This window comes from Trematomus bernacchii, unplaced genomic scaffold, assembly GCF_902827165.1.
Source record: "Trematomus bernacchii unplaced genomic scaffold, fTreBer1.1, whole genome shotgun sequence".
Lineage (NCBI taxonomy): Eukaryota > Metazoa > Chordata > Actinopteri > Perciformes > Nototheniidae > Trematomus > Trematomus bernacchii.
Window position 1 is genome coordinate 25,994,866 of NW_022988043.1, and position 23,190 is coordinate 26,018,055.

General features: G+C 40.5%; 1 protein-coding gene across 1 annotated transcript; it reads right to left on the minus strand.

The window, feature by feature from the left end:
* Positions 1 to 5,443: 5,443 nt before the first annotated feature.
* Positions 5,444 to 23,170, minus strand: dph7 (diphthamide biosynthesis 7). The gene is made up of 10 exons (XM_034117724.1): positions 23,087 to 23,170; positions 22,592 to 22,764; positions 12,525 to 12,658; positions 12,353 to 12,440; positions 11,693 to 11,787; positions 10,925 to 11,082; positions 8,345 to 8,417; positions 8,202 to 8,267; positions 7,662 to 7,834; positions 5,444 to 6,029 (listed from the first exon to the last, which is right to left on the minus strand). Exons 2-10 carry the CDS (start codon positions 22,721 to 22,723, stop codon positions 5,632 to 5,634), a joined length of 1,317 nt encoding a protein of 438 aa, XP_033973615.1. The 5' UTR covers positions 22,724 to 22,764; positions 23,087 to 23,170; the 3' UTR covers positions 5,444 to 5,631.
* Positions 23,171 to 23,190: the final 20 nt, after the last annotated feature.

Here is a 23,190-nt window from a genome sequence, read left to right on the forward strand (position 1 = left end):
TTACTATTTAAAAAAATGTGCAAATGTATTTGGGAACCTATCCATGTGAACATATTTTGGGGGTGGACCTCAAATCCTCTAGGGGCTTCCGGGGGCATGCCCCCCCTGGTAAGATTTCTTTTTAATTTTGGAGTTAAATGCATCAATCTGGTGCATTTTGAGGGGAAAATAAAGAGACTAGATCTATGGAAACACCCATATGAAACAGATGCCACATCATGTAGACAGACAGTCACCCTGTGTGAGGCAAACCCACATTTGCGCAGCGTTGCGTTCACAATAGAACGCATTTTTCCTACATAAAAATTAAAAAAATCGCTAGGCCATCGGGAAACCTCCCGGCCCTCCCGATGGCCAGTCCGGGCCTGCCAGCAGCCCTCTACTTGCTACAAACTTAAATATGAAATCATAGCCGTGGGAACATGTTTCAAATGGGGGGTGCTGTGGGGTAGACACCAGGGCCGGTTCTGACCAATTTGCTGTTATACAAGAGGTAGATAATAGCTGTACAGTCTGTACTTTTTTTTAATGAGCCACATGCCATGATGCACCAACATAATTGTATTATTTAGACTGACATTAAGAAGTTGAATCAACTAATACAGGGCGAGAGAGAGAGAGAGAGAGAGAGAGAGAGAGAGAGAGAGAGAGAGGAGATAGAGAGAGAGAGAGAGAGAAGAGAGAGAGAGAGAGAGAGAGAGAGAAGAGATAGAGAGATAGAGAGAGAGAGTAGAAGAGATAAGAGAGAGAATAAGATCTAGACACGCTATGCTATGAGAGATGAAGAGGAGAGACGTGAGAGAGACAAAGTGATATGAGTGATAGTGAAACGTTTTTTTTAACTTTCATTTAGCAAAAAATAGCGTGAAACTTTACATGGAAGTTCCAAAGTAACTTCCTGAAATGTAATTGTCTGCGGTGATTCTACGGAGTCCCCAAAGGCCCAAAATTGTGCACACAAAACATATTTTCGGCTGCCCGGGCATAAGGAAGTTGCTCTACTTATGAAATCTCTGTTAGTTTAAACTCCCACTTCACTACTTTACATTCAAAACAAATAGCTTATAAAATGTGGCACGGCATTATTCATAAAGCTACATATTAGTCTATAAAATAGTTACATCATACACATACCGGGCCGGCTAAAATGATTGGTCCTACTTTTTACAGTATTACAGCTTCCACAGATGAAATTTTTGTATGGATTTTTTGTCAAAGCACTTAAGATATTCATTGCTATCGGGATGTTAAGAGCATTCCATGGAATATAACAAAAAGTGTATCTCGAGCCGGTTTCTCAAACTTACCTACCCAACCTTTAACGTAAATAATACTCATTACATTGACACATGCATTATTTGTGATTAAAATAATGGTTGTTGGTAATGTATTAGCGACCCCCACAGATGTATGATTTCACTGCGTCCGTGGGAGGTCAGACCAAGCCCCCAGGAAGTGCGCCGGACTCTGATGAAAATATTCGTGCTGGCCAAACGGCGGTACTACACTTCCTTTTGGTTGCCAGGCCCGGAAACACTTTTTCCCATTGACTTACATGGGGAAAGAGTGGTCTGTAAATCGTTGGATAATTTTTTTTAAACTAAATAAACTACCCAGTATGAACACTTGTATAGCCCTTATTAAAAACATTCGTTCCTCAAGTTGTAAAATGTGCTAATAACGTTATTCTGAGAGTTATTTCCCTCTGCATTATGAACGCGCATCTAACCCACGGGACCGCGCCGCCCGGCACGTTCATGTTACGTGTTCAGCACTACATGCGTTTATCTTTACCCATGGATGCACAATAAGAACGGACCCATATCGCCTTACTGCCAGCCCACGGAGCTGTAATAATGGATATATTGCACATGTTTGCTGTAATTCATCATTTATAACATATTATACTACATGGGCTGTATGATTAAATCTTGTACCGTAAATGTTGTATTAAATAAAGTTAATATTACCGACGTAGATTAACGTCCCTGTAGCTTCTTATTGCACTAAGAAGCTTATTGCACTGTGTGTATATATATATATATATATATATATATATATATACAGTGCAATAATTCTTTCATGCTAAATGAAGCTCTGTTGCTTGGATATCACTAGATCCTGTTACAGCGTAATATAAAAGTACATAACGATTGATGTGTAAATTAGCATAATTACTAGCTAACCGCTAGCTGCTAACTGCCGCCTCGTTAATATCAAATCTATCATAACAAACATTACCATGCTGTCATGAACGTGCGGTGCTGTTACGTGTACGCAAATTGACGTGCTTGATGTGAACGAGCATTTTGGGGGGCATGGTTAAAGTTGCGCATGCGCTATGAGCGCACATACGGGTACTTCTCAGGCATGCCGGGTAATCTGTGACGTTTCGCTCTCTCAAAAGTTGGGCCATTTTATCATCATGCGCGAATGAGCAACTCTCATAGGAATGAATGAGGCCCCGCCTCCCACGCTGTATCCAGTTCTTATTATACATCCATGGGTCAGACCCCTCCTTATGGGAGCTCAGCTCCCATTGGCTCCCACATAACTCGAACCCTGGTTTTATATACTATCACGTTTAATCGTGTTTTATGCCGTTTGCCAAGACTTGATAAGTCGCTCGTAAAACACAGGAGGTATGGAAACTAAGAACACCATATGTGGTAAATTGTACAGCTAATATAACACAACCCATTAGTTGTATTTCCTTTAACTGGTGGATTATGGATATATAGTTGCTGATCGACAGCTGGAACACAAACCACCAAATACAACAAAATCATTCAGATCCAGTCGTCATGACTCCACTCCGGAGGGATTCCCCGATTATTTCTTACAGTTTCTCATCAAGGGGGTGTCTCCTGTCCCCGGTACAAACACACCTGAGGAAGGTTATGTGTATTTTTTTTGTCATTAACTTTTTTCGGATCACTTATTTATTTATTTTGGTGACGATCCGACCTCCATGCTGCTACTCTGGTTCAAACTGCATCCACCAAACAATATGATTTATCTCGACCTCCCCAAAATAACCAAAATCTGACACGGTGTGAGATGTCTTTTTTTAGCTGTTCTGTCCTCATTTCCTGCGATCTTCTTCATGCAGTCAGTCAAAATGAATGAATGAATGGGCGTTTCTTTGACTATTTATAGGCAAATATGGGCGTTACGTGAAGCCTGCAAAAGCTGCGCCGCATTTCGAGTCGATTGTGATTTATAAAGGGAAACAGGCGTAGGAAGTGCCGTACGCACTTCCCTCGCCGGTACGCAATGTTTTGTGAATCGGAAAATGTCGGAACATTTCTGTACCTATTTTTTTGCTTTGTACTACGTAAGCAACCTTCTCACGTAAATCCTACGCAAGGCGTTAGAAATGAGGCCCCCCATGATGAGAAACTGTAAGAAAGTATCGGGGGATCCCTGCGGAGTGGAGTCAATTCATTTTATTTATTTTATTTGGTGGTTTGTGTTCCAGCTGTCGATCAGCTGTACGCAGCGTCTCCACTGCAGCCTGTGCGTCTCAACCCCCCGCAGCAACTCTATCCACCACTTAAATGAAATAAAACAAATGTGTTGTGTTATATGCTGCCAAATCTACCAAACATATGGTGTTCTTAGTTTCCATACCTCCTGTGTTTTACGAGCGACTTATCAAGTCTTAGCAAACGGCATAAAACATGATTAAACATGATAGTATATATAAAACCATGCTCGTATACACAGTGGCGACTGGTCATTAGGGCACAGCCCCACCTAGTGTCAGCAGAAAGTATTACAAATAATGATTACAAAAAATGCAAAAAAAAATATATATATATATAAAATATATTTTAAGATCATGTTTAATCATCTGATTTGTCTGTACATTGCTGTTTTAGTCTGTGTTCTTCTAATTAGTGTCTACAGTGTGTGCCTATTGAGCTGTTTTGAGCCATGTGGGACAAAACCTGATCAAGCCTCTCCCTCTCACTGTCTAAGTGAACGGTGACTGTAAAAACTACACTGCGCATGCTCAGAGTATTTTCCTATTTAATGTGTGTGGCAAAAAAATAATGACCATAGGGGCACTGAGCTTCCATCCCCACCATACGTCATCTCACATAATTCAGAGCTGATTGGCTGTAAGTACGTGTGCCGCGAAAAGTGTGGTGTGTGAAGAGGAGACGAGAGAGCTGGAGTGACGCGTCCTACAACCAGGAAGTAAGCTGCGCATGGCTTCCCTCGACAAAAAAGCAATGAGATTTCTCCATAGGATTTTAGAAAATAGTTCGAAATAAGATCTGTGGGAAACGTACCTGTTAGATAAATGCACATTTTGTTCAGCCGGATAATATCCACATGTCTACCCTACTTTTATAATTTTTGAATCATAAATCTATCGATTAGATTTATGATAGACTTTTGAAACTACAAGAACATAAGGAGGACTTTTACAAAAAAGTAATAGAAATGTTTGTCCAGAAGGATAGGCAAATGGACTTCATCTTCAAGTCAAGGTAAGACCGCCATTTGATTGAAAATGGGATCTTACTAAGAGAGAACAATTCAATATTTAAATGATAAAATTACATTTTTTGGGTATCCTTTTGTTGAACTGTCTGTTTAAAATTAATCGAAGCATCAGACAAAAAAAGCTTTTGAAAATAATATTATATTTTGGTTTAGGTCAAAATATAATATTTGTAAACCTGAAGAGTCAGTGGCAGTGCCTCACCAGCCATGAACCTCACTGCAGAAGCTTATATATAGACATCTAAGTTTTTTGTGCCCCACCACTTTTGTACATATAAAGACGCCACTGCGTATACAACCTATAGAAAAGCAAAACGGCCTCAGTTTAGACGTAATTCTGTCCTTCTGCTTACCGCATCATTTATGAGAATACATGTCATAACATTAAGACAACATATTTTAGGTGGTTTTCAATAACATCTGTATTTATTTATTTCTCCGAATTATGTTTTTGTGTGCACTGAGGAGTCGCAAACAGGCGTTTGTTTAATCATTTTAAGATTGGCTTTAATCAATTTTTGCAAATTAATTCTTCATATATGATAAATGAGAGGTAACATTTTATTTATGGTATTATTTCCACATATTTCTCTCCATTCTTCCTTCTGCCAACGATGTCGCAGTTTCTCGTCTCTCCTGTTTTTGTGCGTACCGCGTACGGATGGGTCAGTGTGCGTGGAGGACCGCACATTTTCCCGTCAAGTTTGTTTTTTATAAATCGCAAACATTGCTTAGAAACTGGCATACGCCATATTTTGAGCGCACGCACCGTTTATAAATGAGGCCCCTGGTCATAGTTTTGAAAATCATTATATGGTGAAAATCACCAGCTCAGATTTCTGGGAAGCATTACTTTTCATGCTAGTCTTCAGGGTGTTTTTGCTAACATTTCTTTTACACAATGAATAGTCGCATTTATAGGGATTATAAGCAATTTGTTTAAATCAAAGTTTTATTATAACAATCAAGTTTCTTGAATACAGGGTTTACTTATCCTTGATATGTTAAATTGTGTGATGAAGTGGGGCTGTACATCCTGCATTACTTAGGTACATGTTATAATACAACAGAAGATATTTCTTTAGTGTCAATGCACCCAGAGCTCCAGCCGGGTCAGCATTGCTCTGGTTCCTCTGGAGTCCAGTCCCAGCGCCACACATGGAGCATGTGGTCATAGAAAGAGCAGCTGGCCAGCAGACAGGACAGTGAAGGGGCGTCCTCTTTAGAGCTGAAGACAGGGGCTGCAGCAGGCAGGACAGCGGGCGCTGCAATGCTCTCTGGGATGTATCGTCCTGCATCGTCCTCCAAGGAAGTATCAAAGCTGGCTGTGGGAGATTCATACTGAATCCTCAAGTGCCCTCCGCTCTCTGTGAGGCTTTCCTTGGGTTCTGCAGCGACAGGGGAGCATGGGGCCGCTTCCTCCAGGGACAGGTGGGACCAGTCGGCTCCGTACGCCAGAGAGTTGTGGAGTATGTAGGAGGCTACCACAGGACATGCTCCTCCACTGGCCTCTGGAGAATGACATGAACACACTGATGGTTTGATCGGAAGAATTCAGGGCTGTGCTGACAATTTTACATTTAAAGCTTCTATTCAGGATCTGTTCTCCCTTAAGTTGAATCAAATGTCTTCAATTAAGCTTAAAAATGTTGGTATAGCCCTACTGTACATAAACTGCTCACTATTAGGTGAAAGGCTCCATTTCAACCACAATACATAACTTTGTATATAATGTCTCAGGTCCACTGACAGTTCCCCAGTGTATAATACCACCTAATGGATCTCCGTTCATTCTGTAATTAAGATTCAGGGGGGTATAATAAGAAGCAAGTTCAACAGATTAAGGGTTTCTTTGACTTAGCTGGCTCGACAAAACTAAAACTCCTGATGAGAGATAACGGGTTCTACAAAGCTGTTTATCAACTCTCTTTGTGAACTTGGGCTTTCCTCTTCAGGCTGTGCGTGTACTCACATAAAAAGGGGCATTTGGTGCATCATTTGACTCATGAACCGCATGAAAGGGATTGATCGCCGCTTGCTAAAAATCTAAGGTGTGTCTGTTGCAGAGCGTATTTACTATACATATGACACACCTGGGACAGCATGATGCCGTTATTGTTATTATTGCACTATTGTAATTTTGCCTGTCTTGACTGTGCTAAATAAAAGAGAGAACCAAAAGCACTGTACAAAATATCCGCTTTATTGTCAATTTACACGCTGTTCAGATACCTCATAAGAGCTGTGCGCGTGTCTTTACCGAACAACGCTCGTAAACTTTGGAGTTGGGGACTGGCTTCAGTAGAAGCTGCTGGGTCGCGTCTTCCGAGTAAATCGCCAGAAGTGCTGACACCTCTAATGCGAGCAAATACAATGGCGGCTTCACAATACTTTTCTGAGTTTTACGGGGCGTGGTTTGCAATTCGCCCAGCGATGTTAGTGTGGCCGACACACCCACGAACCATTTCCTCCTCAGGAAAGTACTACCTCTCTAGCAGGGACTATCTGGGGGTGAAAAGGTTTGCGCGAACTAGGGACTAGTTCCAGATCCTTTTTGGTGTGAAACCAAATCTCCCCCCCCTATCGGCCTAGTTCGGGGGGAAAAGTACTCCGGTGTGAAAGCGCCTATTGTGTTCTTTTTAACCAAATATCTCTCAGAGGGGCGTGGGGAGTGGCTCCTTATTTCCATCTAAAGTAACAGGGCTGAAACAGAGGGGATTATGGGATGCTACAATGCATGATCGGTTTGGTATTTGGAGCCAAACACTTCAGAAACATGTTTTGTATATATCTGAGACCTATAATATATTGATTAAAAACAGTATAGGGGACCTTTAAAGAATTTATGTAACCATTATTTTCAAAATATAACTGATTTATCATTGTGAGTATAAAACGACAGCAAATAGTAAAGATATAACTCTTTTATAAATGTACCACAAGTGGAAACTTGAATTTAACCCTTTTTTTTCAAATTCATTTTTGCTAACCAAATCACTGAAATTACTGTAAGTTTTTTCTTGATTCACTTATTGTTTGTGCTCGAGTGTCACTACACTTTAAGAATCAGGATTCCAAACCTAGGTTAACTAACAAAGTTCATAGAAACCATCCAGAGCAGGTACTTCCTCCTACACACTCACCGAGGGCCTGCTGGCAGTGGAGGATGTGGAAGTCGTTGTGCATGCAGGCGGCCAGCAGCAGCTGCTCGTGGGTCGGATGCCACTTCAGCCTCCACACTCCCCCCCCCAGCGGAGTCTCACTGAGAGGCTGCCGCATGTTCCTGCCGTCCCACAGCAGAACCTGCTCATCGTAGCTGCAGAACCAGGGAACCAGGACACAGACTTTCACAGAGTTCACACACATTCAAGGACTTTCGAGGCATAGTTCCCTCAAATTCAACAACCTAACACGGCATAGTTTGAGACACTGATCAAATATATAGTGCAAGCGAATGGATATAAATTCAATCAATTTAAATGACTTGTAGATCTTTGAAGGCCTGGATTTTACCCTCAAATTGACACATTTTAGGGATTTCACTGGCCAGTGGGAACCATGCTCACATTATGTCACAGAAATAGTGAGACCAAAGACAGGAAGCAGTGGTAGTAAACAGACAGTGGAAAAGGTCATTCTCAGATGACAACAAGTTACCACAGATAGTTAATTGGGATGTTTACCTGCCTGTTGCCAGGATATGTTCTCTGTGCGGGTTGCTGTGAATACTGCACACACCCATTGAGTGCCTTCAAGAGAACAAAGTGGAGAGTGTTATGTAGCTGGCCTCATTAATGAGATGGATGACAGCAACTTCAGGACTCACCTTTTACTGGTGAAAGTGGGGCAGGCCGGACCGGCCCTGAGATCCCAGCCTCTCAGTTTGCAATCATCACCGCCTGTTACACACACAGGGAGACAGAGTGAGGACGCATACACAGGCAAACAGACATTATCATTAGAAAAACACAGCAGTTAAAATGAGCTCCCTCCTATGCACCACAAAGGATGATTAGGCATTTACACATCCAGTAACAATAGATTCATAATTTATGATGCTGATAACAGCATTCCAACAATCTGTTCTTCTACGCACGAAATTCTTTATTATTATTCCGCCCGTTATTTTGCCGGTCTTCTCCTCCCGCATTGAACATCGCAGAAACTCCGTTCAAACATCAAAACGTTCAGCTCGGTCGGGAATCGATGGCTATTACTTTTATCATTCATAACTTTCATAATTCCAGAGATACATCCCATTTTTAACATTGAAGTCAATGGAGAAATTCTTCAGACTTCAACAAATCTTCATGCGACTTCAACTGCTAACTGTTCATTCATACTTTCAATCAGAAACCTCATTCCAACTTTAAAATGTTAGACATCTTTCTGACATTATTCGTGTAACACAACTTTTAAATCTGATTCTTACTTTTAGAGATATTAAATATTGTTCAGACCTTGGTAAAGAGGCTTTCTTCAGATTTTAACATTAACTAGAGTGCGTGATGTCACAGCTAGAGGGTAGCAAATCTTGAAATTTGCCTTCATATTATTTTTTTAAACTGCCATAATTCCCAAACCCTACATTCCTGAGACATAATTTTTCATGACAAACGTAGGAAAACATCACGTAGCTTGAAAAAGGACAAATAATTAAGCAAAATAATTAAACAAAATGCCTCTTGAGGGCATGAAGTGACAAACACTTTCAACATGTCTCCATTAAAGCCCATTGTAATTTCAGGCAATTTCCATGGAAACGCATCCCTCGCCATAAAAGACGATGTCGCTATACATTAACTCCTATGAAAATGTTCAAAAACTGCTCAAACTTCACATGTGTGCTAACAGTCCAGCCGTGAAGACATCTACGGGACAGTTTTGAGATTTCTTCAAATGCCGTTGCCATGGCAACACAATGCTCGCCATGAAACACGGTTTTCTCATAACTTCATTGAAAATGCTCCAAACGGCCCAAAACTTCACAGGTTTGGTAACCATGCAGCCATCAACGCATCTAAGCGTATTATGGGATGTCATCAAATGCCGTTGGAATGGCGGCAGATCATTCGCCATTCAAGTTAGTTCAAAAGTTTGCAGTTCAAATATTCTGCTGCTTTTCCAAGCTTTTTTACTTTCTTTTCTTCACTCATCACACATTCAAGCCCCCAGTGTTCATGTATCATTTCAATCTAAATTCTTCACTTTCTTCTTACACATTACATTTCAGCATAGCAGTTTAGCGTCAGATTTTCAGCATAAAGCATTCCCACTAGCAATTTCTTCAGGAATTGCATTCTCTAGTATAATCATACTGTATGCAGCGTGCAATTTTTGTAATATCAGTATCAGCCTGCAGTTTATGTTAGCTGATAAGTAATAGGAAGTTGCAATAGAGAAATGCTTAACATAAATCAAACCTTAAAAAATAAAAATGGTTAAACAGTTTGTTTTACGGAGAGCACATCAATGATTTTGAACTGCAAACTGCCCTGCTTGGTAAATGAAGGGAATTATAAAAATGAAAACATCGTTCTGTACAGTATGTCCTGTGTTTATGTAAAAACATGATCAACTTATGTATGATTATCAGATTTTGGTCATTTTCAAATCAACCTCTTGACGTCAGTAATAGTTGGGATCTATATAATGTTTTTCGTAAATAATAAAAGACAGAGAAAAGTAAATCAAGAATTCAGCAATATCTATTCCAAAGTACAGATTATTTTGAAAATAATGAACATCCCCAACCTGCTTTGGGACTGGGATCAGGTATATACAGTATACCACTGCAACAAGAGAGGATTAGGCACACAGGGGGAAAAGGGCCAAACGTAGAGCATGAAGTCAAATCATAAGGACATGCACCAATGCTAGAAGTTTGTTTCCCTCTCAAAAGATTGGCATCATTCTCAACTTTTCATCTATATTGAAAATTAAATAAATGGAATGGTATTTCGCACTATTATTGAATGCTTATTCTTAAAGTTTTTACCTGAATTTAAAATGGAGATTAAAAAGAACCCTGCTCCCCTTTTTTCTCCTTATTCCTGAGCCAACACTCTACACCCCAGCTTTCCTAATAATAAACATTTCTCTGGTAGCACATGCTAACAGAGACAGCTCACTCTGAGCTCTGCCTGAACAGAGGCCGCTACATCAGGGCACCATGCTGCACTGACACAAGTCTGTTGATGGAGATGTAATATTGAACATGTAACATTATCAATTCATTAATTAAGGATGTTACCTATGCTAAACTATGCAAAGATATACAAACATGCTATTATTGGTTACATTTAGGCAGGCTGACAGCCACGGGAAGAATAAATAATATCTGCGTAGGGACAGCCCTGCAAGTATGGGTTAAAAAGGAACCGTTTATGATTTGAAAGAGTGTTACCAGAGTACACCAGCTGTGTGTCCCAGTAGGAGAAGGCAGAGATCCAGGCCTCGAAGTCATGAGCCTTCCACTGGGAGAGTGAGACCAGAGCGCCTTCAGCCAGAGAAAGCACGCTGACGCAGCCCGCTGAGTCACTGCACACCACCCGCACATCACTGCTGCTCACACACACAATTAGTGATTTATTAAGAAATGAAGACATGCCGTCAGAACAACATGAACAAGTCTGTCCGAGGCAAACACATAAACACTAACCTTTTGAATTACGTTGTTCATATTTAACTGTTTAGGCAAAATCTCAGCAGAGTTTTTATTGACCTCCGCTGTCACTGCAGCGGGAAAATAATCTCATCTGCTCCATGTGTTGACCTTAGACTGTAGCTATATATAATAATAATAAATGATACAAATAATATTAATAGTAATAATATATAATTATTATTTATAATGATTGTGCTGAAACAGTGATAAGTAAAAATAATTTTCTTATATGTAGTCTCAAGAAGGTTGGTGACCCCTGTTTTAGTGTATCAGGTCATATTTTGCAGTATGCAACAAACATGTTTTTCTTGCTATTCTGACCCAAAATCTTTTGAACAGGGCAGATATGATTAAGAAGGACAAAGTTTAAGGAGCTGTGTTAGGACAAAGTATTATGTCCCAACTGCAGACATACTGCATGTAACAGTAACACGTTGTAATAGATACATAGTGATCTATTGTGATGTGAACTTTGATGGAGAAAAACAGATGCAGATAGTTTGTTACCTGTCCATTCTTCCAGTAGACCAGTCTAAAGACAGAGCCAGCCGATCGGCCCCCACCTCCAAACTGCACAGAGGGTGCAGGCTGCGGCCCCCCTCCTACTAGAAACACACATCAGTGAGTGCAGAGGACCACAACAACACAAGATATTGTCCATCTATTGGGAAGTGATCCTGGTGTTTTGTCCAATAGAGAAAACTCTGCTTTAAAATGTAACAGTTCAACACGGCCCTGCTAAACATCAGAGGCACATATGGTTGTGATGTTCTCATACTTTTGAAAGATCCATGTCTTCAATGCAGCACCTAACCTATTACGTTTCCCTGATCCATCTATTTTGTTCTTTGGCTATTTCCTAAAGGCAATGCAAGACGAGACTATTTGTATTTACGGTACGGACAACAATCAAGTTGCTATTTGGTATACAAACTCAAGCCGTCTGTTAGCAAAAACTGTATACAATGCGCAAAATCAGACACATGAAGCAACATTATAAGTGAGTTTATTCAGAGTTATGTTCAGCATTTATGAGAAAAGGGCTCATATGGACTTCTTATTGTTGGAGAAAAACTGCTTTGAATCAGTTTTAATCTCAGAGGCTGATGTATTCAGCGATCATGTGTCAAAAACTGGTTGTGATTCTACTGATGCCACATTTCTCACCTGACTGTGTGACAGTGTGTACAGCTGCAGCTCTCCGGTGGCAGCTGCCAGTCCCAGCACCGCCTCCCCTGACACCGGCACATGGCACCTGAGAACAATAGCTACAAAATGAACAGGAAGGAAGCAGACGATGAGGTCAATAGTCACAGTCGTCAAAACTATGTTATTTTACCATTTCAAATCTAAAATAGCTGCTGTGTCCATGCGCTGTAGCTCAATGAGAGGGGGGCTCATCGATCCCTCTCGCCGAAATTCAAAAAGGTACAAACGACCGGTCCGGCTCGGTGCAGCATCCTCCTCCCCAGCCTGCAGGAAGGATGTGGAAGTGAAATCATCAGTCAGACAGCAACAAGAGGAGTGACTGTAGCTCCAATATGTACTGCTGCAATACATTATATCCCAAATAATCATGTAATAAGTATGTGCAATACATTTAATTACAATAATATTTTTTTTTTTTTTAATTCGTTGGAATTCAAATGAAACAATCAGAATCAGGTGCAAAATAAGCAGATATGTGCAGAAGCAATGTTTCTGTGTACAATAACTCCTCCAAAAAAGGTTTGATGTCGTGCCTTTTTTTACAGACAGGGAATACATGACAGGAATAAAGTGAAAACAGGACAGATTAGTTTCATTAATGATAAAGTTACTCTTTTCTTAACCTGAAACCACCAATCCACATATGTAATTATATATATTAACTGCTTGTGTTTATATATATATATATACACTGTTGATATGTACACAGGGGCGGCGGGTACTATATATATTTTTGTCACTGCATCCTGGTAAAATTGTAATATAATGTATAATGTTTGTGTCTTTGACATTAGCGCTGCTATGCAGCCACCAGTGGCCTGTACTACGAAGCCAGTTCAACAGACCCTGGATATGTTTGAGTTATCTTAACTAACCCTAACAAACGAGATCTCGCTAAGCGGTCCTACGACACTGACAACTCGGTAAATCAACCCAGGGTTTCTCCGTCCAGCTGAGAGCGCGTTCGCGTGAAAGGGGCGGGGTTAGCAACATTTGACCAATCACAAACATGGACAAGCGTACTGACAGCGCAGAGTCATACTTCATTAATGAAAAGTAAACTATAATATTAGACAAATATGAAGAAGTTAAACTTTAAACATCCATGACTTAAACACATAATCCAGGATACAAGCCACATAGTTTCACCTGCAAGGTGAATACAGAACAGCTGGTTAAAAAATAAATAAACTACCGAGTGTTTGAATGCGTAGGCTACATTAACAGGTTTATGATATCACTGCCCCATCTAAGACACGAGTGGATCTGACTTTAATTACATTTGAGTCGAGTGTTTCGTCAACTTAATGTGTTGCTTAAAATAATACTTCTGCATACAGTATGTGACACTGTGAGTGTTGCACGGCCAGATACGGCTCAAGAAGCTGACTCAGATAAGGAAATATATGATATATTATGACATTATATGATTGATGACAGTGTTTCCCCTAGGATGGAGTCATAGCAGCGGTGCTAAGGCACGTGGGCACAGCATAATGTGAGCGCGGAGTGCGTGGAATTTTTTAGTGTGTGCACGTGCGAAGTGCGCCCCGCCAATTTGTTTCTATGTGTCTGCCAGCACAAGAAAGGCTCTTGAGGCCTAGTACCAGGGCCGGTTCTAGCCAATTTGCTGCCCTAGGCGAGATTTTATATATAAATGAAAAATCTCTACAAAAGACAAATACACTACAAAAACAGAAACTTATTGACATAGGTAATAGACGTCAAAATGGCTTCAAATGTATTCAGTATTGTATGAACATGTTGGAATTGGGGGGTGGACGTCCCATCCTCTAGGGCAGTGGTTCCCAACCTGGGGGGCGCCAAAGATCGCAGGGGGGGCACCAGGCCTCAGATGATTTGAGGCCAAATATCATATTTAGACTTTTTTCTTTTACATATAATTGTAACACAATACATGATTGTCACTAAAAGCCTTGTGTCTACATTACAATAAAATATAAAAAATAATTGATTAATTAATTTGAATAAAAATTCAAGTTAGTAGCTAGTATAGGCATAAAAAGACTTTATAATTCTTTGTTTAATAGAAATGTTTCTTCTGCCCGTAAAGATTCCAAACCAGGCTTTTCTGGATAAGCGCATTTTTAAAAACATAGTCATTGTCCATGCCGGTTTCAGATTATTTGTCACAGTTGCTCCGATCAGATCGGTCTCCTCCATTTTGTAGATTATTTACGACTTTTGAATCCACATCGGCAAAATCCGGCTTACTTTGAGCATGTGTTTTAAACAGTTTAATCCCTTTGTGAATTGTTTTCCGTCCTTTAATTTCTTCATACAGCGGGAATCCAAATTAATTAATCCTGAGTCCAATAACCATCAAAGTCACTCCAATAGTGCTCCTTAATTACGCTTTCATCCTCCTTTAACAAAATACTTCACATTCATCCAGTTTGTGACAGTAGTTGTAGCATTTTTTAGACTTTTAAACTTTAATTACCGCTGTTGCGCCTTTAAACGATAAACGATATTTTTGGTTTACTGTCCTATAGTATACATTGGAATGATTTCAAACCTGTTTTTATTTATCCTAATAATTATAAAAGGAGTGCCTTGGAAATATGTGTTTACATAATTTGTGGTCAAAACGTTTGAGACCTACTGAGATGACTTAGACTAAAATCTAAACCCTCAGAGTCCTTTACCTCACTGAGCCTCTCAGTCAGACAGGAGAGCTCTCCTCCACCCTGTTTGTAGAAACATCTACTTCTTATATCCGTTAGCGCTGCTAGCACCAGATTCTAATAACAACAGCGCCGGTACCGGTGATGTGATATGAATGATAAGTGCGACACGTCGGTGACTTCCCTGCATAGGCCTACGGGTCAGTGTATGTTTTGTTCATTGGATTTTCTTTTCACAAATGGATATTCAAAAACAAAAAACGACTGGATATTTAATTTTCGTTTTAAAATTGAAAAACCAAAATTGAAATACAAGGCGTTTTTCTTTATTATGGTCAAAAAGGGATTTAATAAACTTAAAAAACGGGATGATTTTCATTTTCTACAAAAAATAAAATCACTAGAAAACAGAAACAAAAAAACTAGCGTTTTTTCATATTCTGCTACCGGAAGTTGTCTTACAAAATAAGAGCGCAGATGAGGACGGTCAATCCGTGTATCTACGGTCCATTTGTTTTCACAACGAAAACAGCCAAGACACATATTGAGCCCTGAAAATGAATGTTATTAAGGGCTGTAAATATAATAGGCCTATGTCTAAAATGGACAACATTGTTAGGAGATTTAAACTATAGGCCTACAGCGATTCTGCACTGCGGTCAACTCAGCCGTCTGGGTGACCAGATGTCCCGCTTTGTGCGGTATTGCACAGCATTTTCACGACTTTTGGTGCGTCCCGCAAATTGAGACGATGTCCCGCATATTTCATTTTGATTGGCTAAAGCGCTTTTCTAAAATCTGATTTATGACATGAATCAGATGCGGAGAAAGGCCAGCTCGGTTCGCTGGCGGCCGGCACCGCCCTTTATTATTATATGTTTTAAACGGCATCATGTAAGTTGCACTGGCAGGCGACAGAGGTCCACAGTTATCACTCATCAAAGATAGCAGATAAACATGCATTATGTAGGCTACTATGGAGGGGACTCTGACAGAGGATTACTCAAAAAGTACACAGTAAGAGTACTTAATTTCATTTCTGGTAGCAGTCAAACTAGTACCGAGTCCAACAGTGTCAGTTTTATTAAGAACTTGTGGTAAAAAACTCTAGAGTATGTTTGTGCCACAAGTGGGACAGAGCTCTGTCCCACTTGTGGCTTTCTGGCACCAGGGGCCTCATTTATAACGCCTTGCGTAGGATTGACGTAGGAAGGTTGCTTACGTAGTACAAAGCACAAAAATAGGTACATACATTTTCCGCCATTTTCCGATTCACAAAACATTGTGTACCGGCGAGGGAAGTGCGTACGGCACTCCCTACGCCTGTTTCCCTTTATAAATCACAATCGACTCGTAACGCCCATATTTGCCTATACATAGTCAAAGAAACGCCCATTCATTCATTCATTTTGACTGACTGCATGAAGAAGATCGCAGTAAATGACGATAGAAAAGCTAAAAAAGACATCTCACACCGTGTCAGATTTTGGTTATTGTGGGGAGGTGGAGATAAATCATATTGTTTGGTGGATGCAGTTTGAACCAGAGTAGCAGCATGGAGGTCGGATCGTCACCAAAATAAATAAATAAGTGGTCCGAAAAAAGTTAATGACAAAAAAAATACACATAACCTTCCTCAGGCAGTGTGTTTGTCCCGGGGACAGGAGACACCCCCTTGATGAGAAACTGTAAGAAATGATCGGGGAATCCCTCCGGAGTGGAGTCATGACGACTGGATCTGAATGATTTTGTTGTATTTGGTGGTTTGTGTTCCAGCTGTCGATCAGCAACTATATATCCATAATCCACCAGTTAAAGGAAATACAACTAATGGGTTGTGTTATATTAGCTGTACAATTTACCACATATGGTGTTCTTAGTTTCCATACCTCCTGTGTTTTACGAGCGACTTATCAAGTCTTGGCAAACGGCATAAAACACGATTAAACGTGATAGTATATAAAACCATGCTCGTATCTACAACCTATAGAAATGCAAAACGGCGTCAGTTTAGACGTAATTCTGTCCTCCTGCTTACCGCATCATTTATGAGAAAACATTTCATAACATTAACATATTCGAGGTGGTTTTAAATAGCATATCCGTATTTATTTATTTCTCCAAGTTATGTTTTTGTGTGCACTGAGGAGTCTCAAACAGGCATTTGTTTAATAATTTAAAGATTGGCTTTAATCAATGTTTGAAAATGAATTCTTCATATTTGATAAATGAGAGGTAACATTTTATTTATGGTATTATTTCCACATATTTCTCTCCATTCTTCCTTCTGCCAACGGTGTCGCAGTTTCTCGTCTCTCCCGTTTGTGTGCTTAGTGCGTACGCATGGGTTAGAGTTTGCGTGGAGGACAGCACATTTTCCCGTCAAGTTAGTATTTTATAAATCGCAAACATTGCGTGGAAACTGGCGTACGCCATTTTTTGAGCGTATATCCGTTTATAAATGAGGCCCCATGTCACCTCTCGAGTTTGTTTTTTCAAATCAGCTGCTCTTCATTTTCTTCCCTGCTATATTCAATGAGTGATACAAATATTTTTGTCCACAAGTTCTTAATAAAACTGACACTGTTGGACTCGGTACTAATTTGACTGCTACCAGAAATGAAATTAAGTAGGCTACTTTTACTGTGTACTTTGTGAGTAATCCTCTGTCAAAGTCCCCTCCATAGTAGGACATAATGCATGTTTATCTGCTATCTTTGATGAATGATAAAAAGACAATTTTACCATTAGTTCTTAATGAAATTGATACTGTTAGACTTTGTATTAGTTAGCCTACTACTAACAATACATTGAAGTAATTTTACTTTGTACTTTTTGAGAAATACTCTGTCAAAGTCCCCTCCTGAGAACAAAAGCAAGCCACTTCTGCTAAGTTTGATGAGGGAATTATTTTTTGTTGCCATTAGTTCTTCGTGAGATTGATCCTGTTGGACTCCGTACTACTGAAACTACCCCCACAAGTAGCTACTATGAAGTACTTACTGTGTACTTTTCCAGTAATCCTCTGTCAATGTCCCCTCCCGAGTACAAGAATGCATGTTTTCTTTTAATAAGCGTTAAAAAACCTTTCTTCCTGAGACTGATATTGTTGGACAGAGTATTTTAAGAGGATGGTAGACATGATATCAGCAATACTTCCAGTCAGTACTCCGGCAGCAGCATTTTTACACCTTGGAAAGTCTTTAGAGACTGGCCTGGATAGCTGCTCACAAATATCCTTCAGCAAAGTGACACACTCTGTCACTCTGGTTGCCCTCTTATGATGCTGCTTACTTCCATCAGTCCCAGTCAACGCCTCCAGCACACTTCCAGTCTCTGACTCCATATGATATTCTCCTGATGCTGTATACAAGGGTGATGCCCCATGATCACAACATGATACCTCTAGAGTCTGAGTGCCAAGGACCTCATATTATGTCTGTCATTAATGTTACATCACCCATTATAACAGTTTTCTTTTCTTTTTTCTCTTCTCTTGTCTTTAAGTATAATACAATGTAAAGTCCTTTTCCTGCACCATTTTAAGGCTTCATAACAGGCATTTTTACTGTATGTGTTTGGAGAAATTACACAATCAATGGCCCAGAATTGTACTTTATAAACTATGAATCTTGTGGTGCTTGAAGAAATACACACTGGCTAAGCCGGCCAGGTTATATATATATTAGGGCTGTCAAGTTAACGCGTTAATAACGCGTTAACGCAAAAAAAAATTAACGCCACTAATTATTTTAACGCGATTAACGCATGTGTATTTTTTGTCCTCGGCCGCCGTAGTTTCAGAGCGCATCGAGTTTAAAATACCATCTACAAGCTGATGCTGACAGCCCCGCTCCTGCTGCCCGCTTGTGGCAGACCACACTTCCACGCTCACCGGCAGGCCCGGACTGGCCATCGGGAGGACCGGGAGGGTGTGTGTATGTGTGGCGCGAGCGAAGCACACCTTACGTGTTGTTGTTAGCATCTGGTGCTAGCTAGCTGAGCTAACGGATATAAGGAGCTGTTTCAATGAAAACAGAGGAGCGACATTTCGCCGACAACTGCGCCGAGCACTTGACTTTATGCAGGTAGCCAGACAGCACACTCAGCACGGATAGTGCGCGCAACACAGCTCATATATGCCTTGAGCTGCACATAGCTCCAACAATCCATCACAGTGTCCGTCTGCACACACACACACACACACACACACACACACACACACACACACACACACACACACACACACACACACACACACACACACACACACACACACACACACACACACACACACACACACACACACACACACACACACACACAACACACACACACACACACACACACACACCACACACACACACACACACACACACACACACACACACACACACACACACACACACACACACACACACACACACACACACACACACACACACACACACACACACACACACACACACACACACACACACACACACACACACACACACACACACACACACACACACACACACACACACACACACACACACACACACACACACACACACACACACACACACACACACACATTATTGTATGAGAGAGGTTCCAGGTTGAATTGAGGCGAATATTTGTAATGTTCAGAGGTTGTTGTGTTTAATATTCATGAGAATATTTGTCATTGTTCAAATGATAATAAACAAACATATAAAGCATAGTTGTCCACTCATATGTTGATAAGAGTATTAAAAACTTGAAAAATATCCCTCTAAGGTACATTTAGAACAGATAAAAAATGTGCGATTAATTTGCGATTAATCGCGATTAACTATGGACAATCATGCGATTAATCGCGATTAAATATTTTAATCGACTGACAGCCCTAATATATATGTCTTTTTTGGAGCCCTTTTTTGCAATATTTATTAAAATGTCACTAGTTATTTAAACAAACCCCTATCTGAGGATAATACAAGCAACCATAAAACGCCCTTTACTGAGCCATTGAAGCCCATGAAGAATGTATCCTTCCACAAATCTTTTCATCTGCTGTCTTAATAAAGTTGCCACGTGTTTTCAAATTCAAGTTAAGGCACTATCTGTGGAAAACATTACAAATATTCTTCATTTGCAGTATTTTATTTTAAAAGTGTTCAGAAAGACTGCATCAATGATATGCTATATCTATATATCTATATAATATCAATATTGTTATTAACTTCAACCAAAGTCAATTTAAATAGCGGGCAAGACTTTCCAAGGGGTAAAAATGATGCTGCCGGACTACTGACTGGAAGTATTGCTGATATCATGTCTACCATATCCTCTTAAAATACTCTGTCCAACAATATCAGTCTCATGAAGAAAGGTGTTTTAACGCTTATTCAAAATAGCAGAGAAACATGCATTCTTGTTCTCAGGAGGGGACATTGACAGAGGATTACTAAAAAAGTACACAGTAAGTACTTCATGGTACTTGTGGGAGTAGTTTCACTACTAGCCTACTGAGTCCAACAGGATCGATCTCACGAAGAACTAATGGCAGAAAAAATAATAACAAACTCGAGAGACGGCTGAGTTGACCACAGTGCAGAATCGCTGTAGGCCTATAGTTTAAATCTCCTAACAATGTTGTCCATTTTAGACATAGGCCTATTATATTTACAGCCCTTAATAACATTCATTTTCAGGGCTCAATATGTGTCTTGGCTGTTTTCGTTGTGAAAACAAATGGACCGTAGATACACGGATTGACCGTCCTCATCTGCGCTCTTATTTTGTAAGGTAACTTCCGGTAGCAGAATATGAAAAAAACTGTAGTTTTTTTGTTTCTGTTTTCTAGTGATTTTATTTTTTGTTTTGAGAAGTAGAAAATGAAAATCATCCCGTTTTTTAAGTTTAGTAAATCCCTTTTTGACCATGATAAAGAAAAACGCCTTGTATTTCAATTTTGGTTTTTCAATTTTAAAACGAAAATTAAATATCCAGTCATTTTTTGTTTTTGAATATCCATTTGTGAAAAGAAAATCCAATGACCAAAAACATACACTGACCCCCCTACGGCAGTTTAAACTGTACTTCCTTTATCCTGTAATATGACTTGATAGCTTTAAACACGCAGGTCACCAGGCGGTGCTTTCACTGACTTGATCTCTTATCTATATAGAGATCTAGAGACGCTGCCCGGAGTCGGGCAGCGTCAGGTAAAAAAAGTTATTAGTCTTCCCAAACCTTCACGCGCCGCCTATGTATGTACAGTATATTAAGGCCCCGGCTCCACGAGGACGAAAACGGGTTGAATCCGCATATTTCTCATGCGTATAGCCCTCTAAGCTCGACGACGCCGTAAGGGAAACGTAGAAACAGACCCCGCAAACGACAACGGGTCCAAAGGTGGATAGATCTGGGAACGGAGCGCTCTGGGGGGTCCAACGGGGCCGTGGAGTCGCCTATACGGTCATTCGTTTTCATAGCCTCGCCTCTCCCCCGCAGGGTTGCTATCGTGCTCCAGTCGCTACTGACCATGCTACAGTTCTTTGTGCAACATCTACAGGAGCTCCTCCTTGAATTCAGATTATTTATCTTTATCTCGATATGGACATAAACGCGAGTGAAGTCTAATCTGACAGGACGGAGACACGCAGCTCCTGCCGCTGTGATGCAGCGGGAGCAAAACACACACTTCAAGTCAGATCATCACCCTTAGCTATTTTAATTACCTCTCAAACTACCTAAACTAGTTATAAATATGTTCATTTTTACTGTCGGGTCACTCATTACAGGATCAGCTGCTGCATGAGACAGACACTGACGCTGTCAGAAGAGAGGAAAAAGAGAGGCTCTGTGTATTTGATGATTATATATATCATTATATCGTCGTTATTCATTTGTTTTAAAGCTCAATAAATAACAATGAAGACCTTTGACCGGCACTTTTATAATTTTGTCCGGAAGATTTAAACTTTAACACACGCTGACCGGCGAAAAACTCTGCCCGGTTCTGTCGGCCCCCACCGCGGAGAATACACAGAAGTGCAGCCATGACAACCATTCTTCTTCGCTGCTTTTGTGGAGGAAGTTGCTGCTTTTGTGGAGGAAGTTACAGCGCCACGTACAGGATCGGCATATGTACTGCAGCTTTTCCAGCGTTTGGATGTAAACGGAGCCGTCTCGTGGAGCTTGACACAATCCGGTGTATATTGCGTGGGGACGGAAGGTTTTTTGCGGTTGCATTTGCGTTACTCCGATGCGTTTTGCCGTATTTGTCCTCGTGGAGCCGGGGCCTAACTGTTTATAAAAAACGTTTAAATTGTTTTATTTTAGGTGCAATGCATTGTTTACATGCTGCTGTGAAAAAAAGCAATTTCCCAATTTAGGATCAATACAGTCCTCTAATCTTATTTGATCTCATCGCTAACTCAGGTTAGTAACTCTGCCCACACAACAGGGATGGGATGTCCTGGCCCAGGACATCCCATAACCGAGGTTACAGACAGAAGTGTCCCAGGACTCCTGAGACACTTCTGTATATAACCTCGGTGTGTAACGTCACACTCACCCCTTTCTGCAGCTGATAGGTCCCACAGGCCAGGAGGTGTTGTCTGGAGGACAGAGGACACCACTCCGCCGTGTCGGCGCTCAGCTCCGTGTCAAACACCTGCAGGTTGCGGGTCCTCGACTTCCAAGCCATGGCCCCCTGCTTTGCATAACGTTACTGTGCCGGTGCAAAAACTAAAAGACAAAAGTTATCCCGTTACGTCTCGACTGTATATCGAGTACACTCAGATATATCTATCTAGTAGTACATAAAACCGTAAGCAATAGTTTAAAGCTAACTTCGAGTAAACTAAATCTGAGCTAACTGAATACTCTGTGGTATTTAGCTAGCAGGCTATAACGTTATTTCACTTGCTGGAGTATCACACAGCGCTAACTGTCAAAAGTAAATACCCTCACAGTGAGCGGATATTCAACTGGTACACAAAGATAGCAAAGTTAAGTTAACATTTGTTTAACACTTAATATCTACAGGACAATTATCAACAAAACTCACATGTGAGCCAGTTCCGAGTCGACAGCTTTTTACGTAGTTACGTCATCGTTCAGACGCAACAACATTGCCCAACCCCAATTTTAGGCACGTTTTATGTTGAAGGG

Bases quoted from the DNA above. Each gene is read 5' to 3' on its own strand.
- dph7 (XM_034117724.1), bottom strand. From the start codon at position 22,723: ATGGCTTGGAAGTCGAGGACCCGCAACCTGCAGGTGTTTGACACGGAG. The intron at 8,418-10,924 runs GTAACACTCTTT...TGTGTGTAACAG, and splicing joins CACACAGCTGGTGTACTCTG to GCGGTGATGATTGCAAACTG. The intron at 8,268-8,344 runs GTGAGTCCTGAA...GTTCTCTTGAAG, and splicing joins CCCACTTTCACCAGTAAAAG to GCACTCAATGGGTGTGTGCA.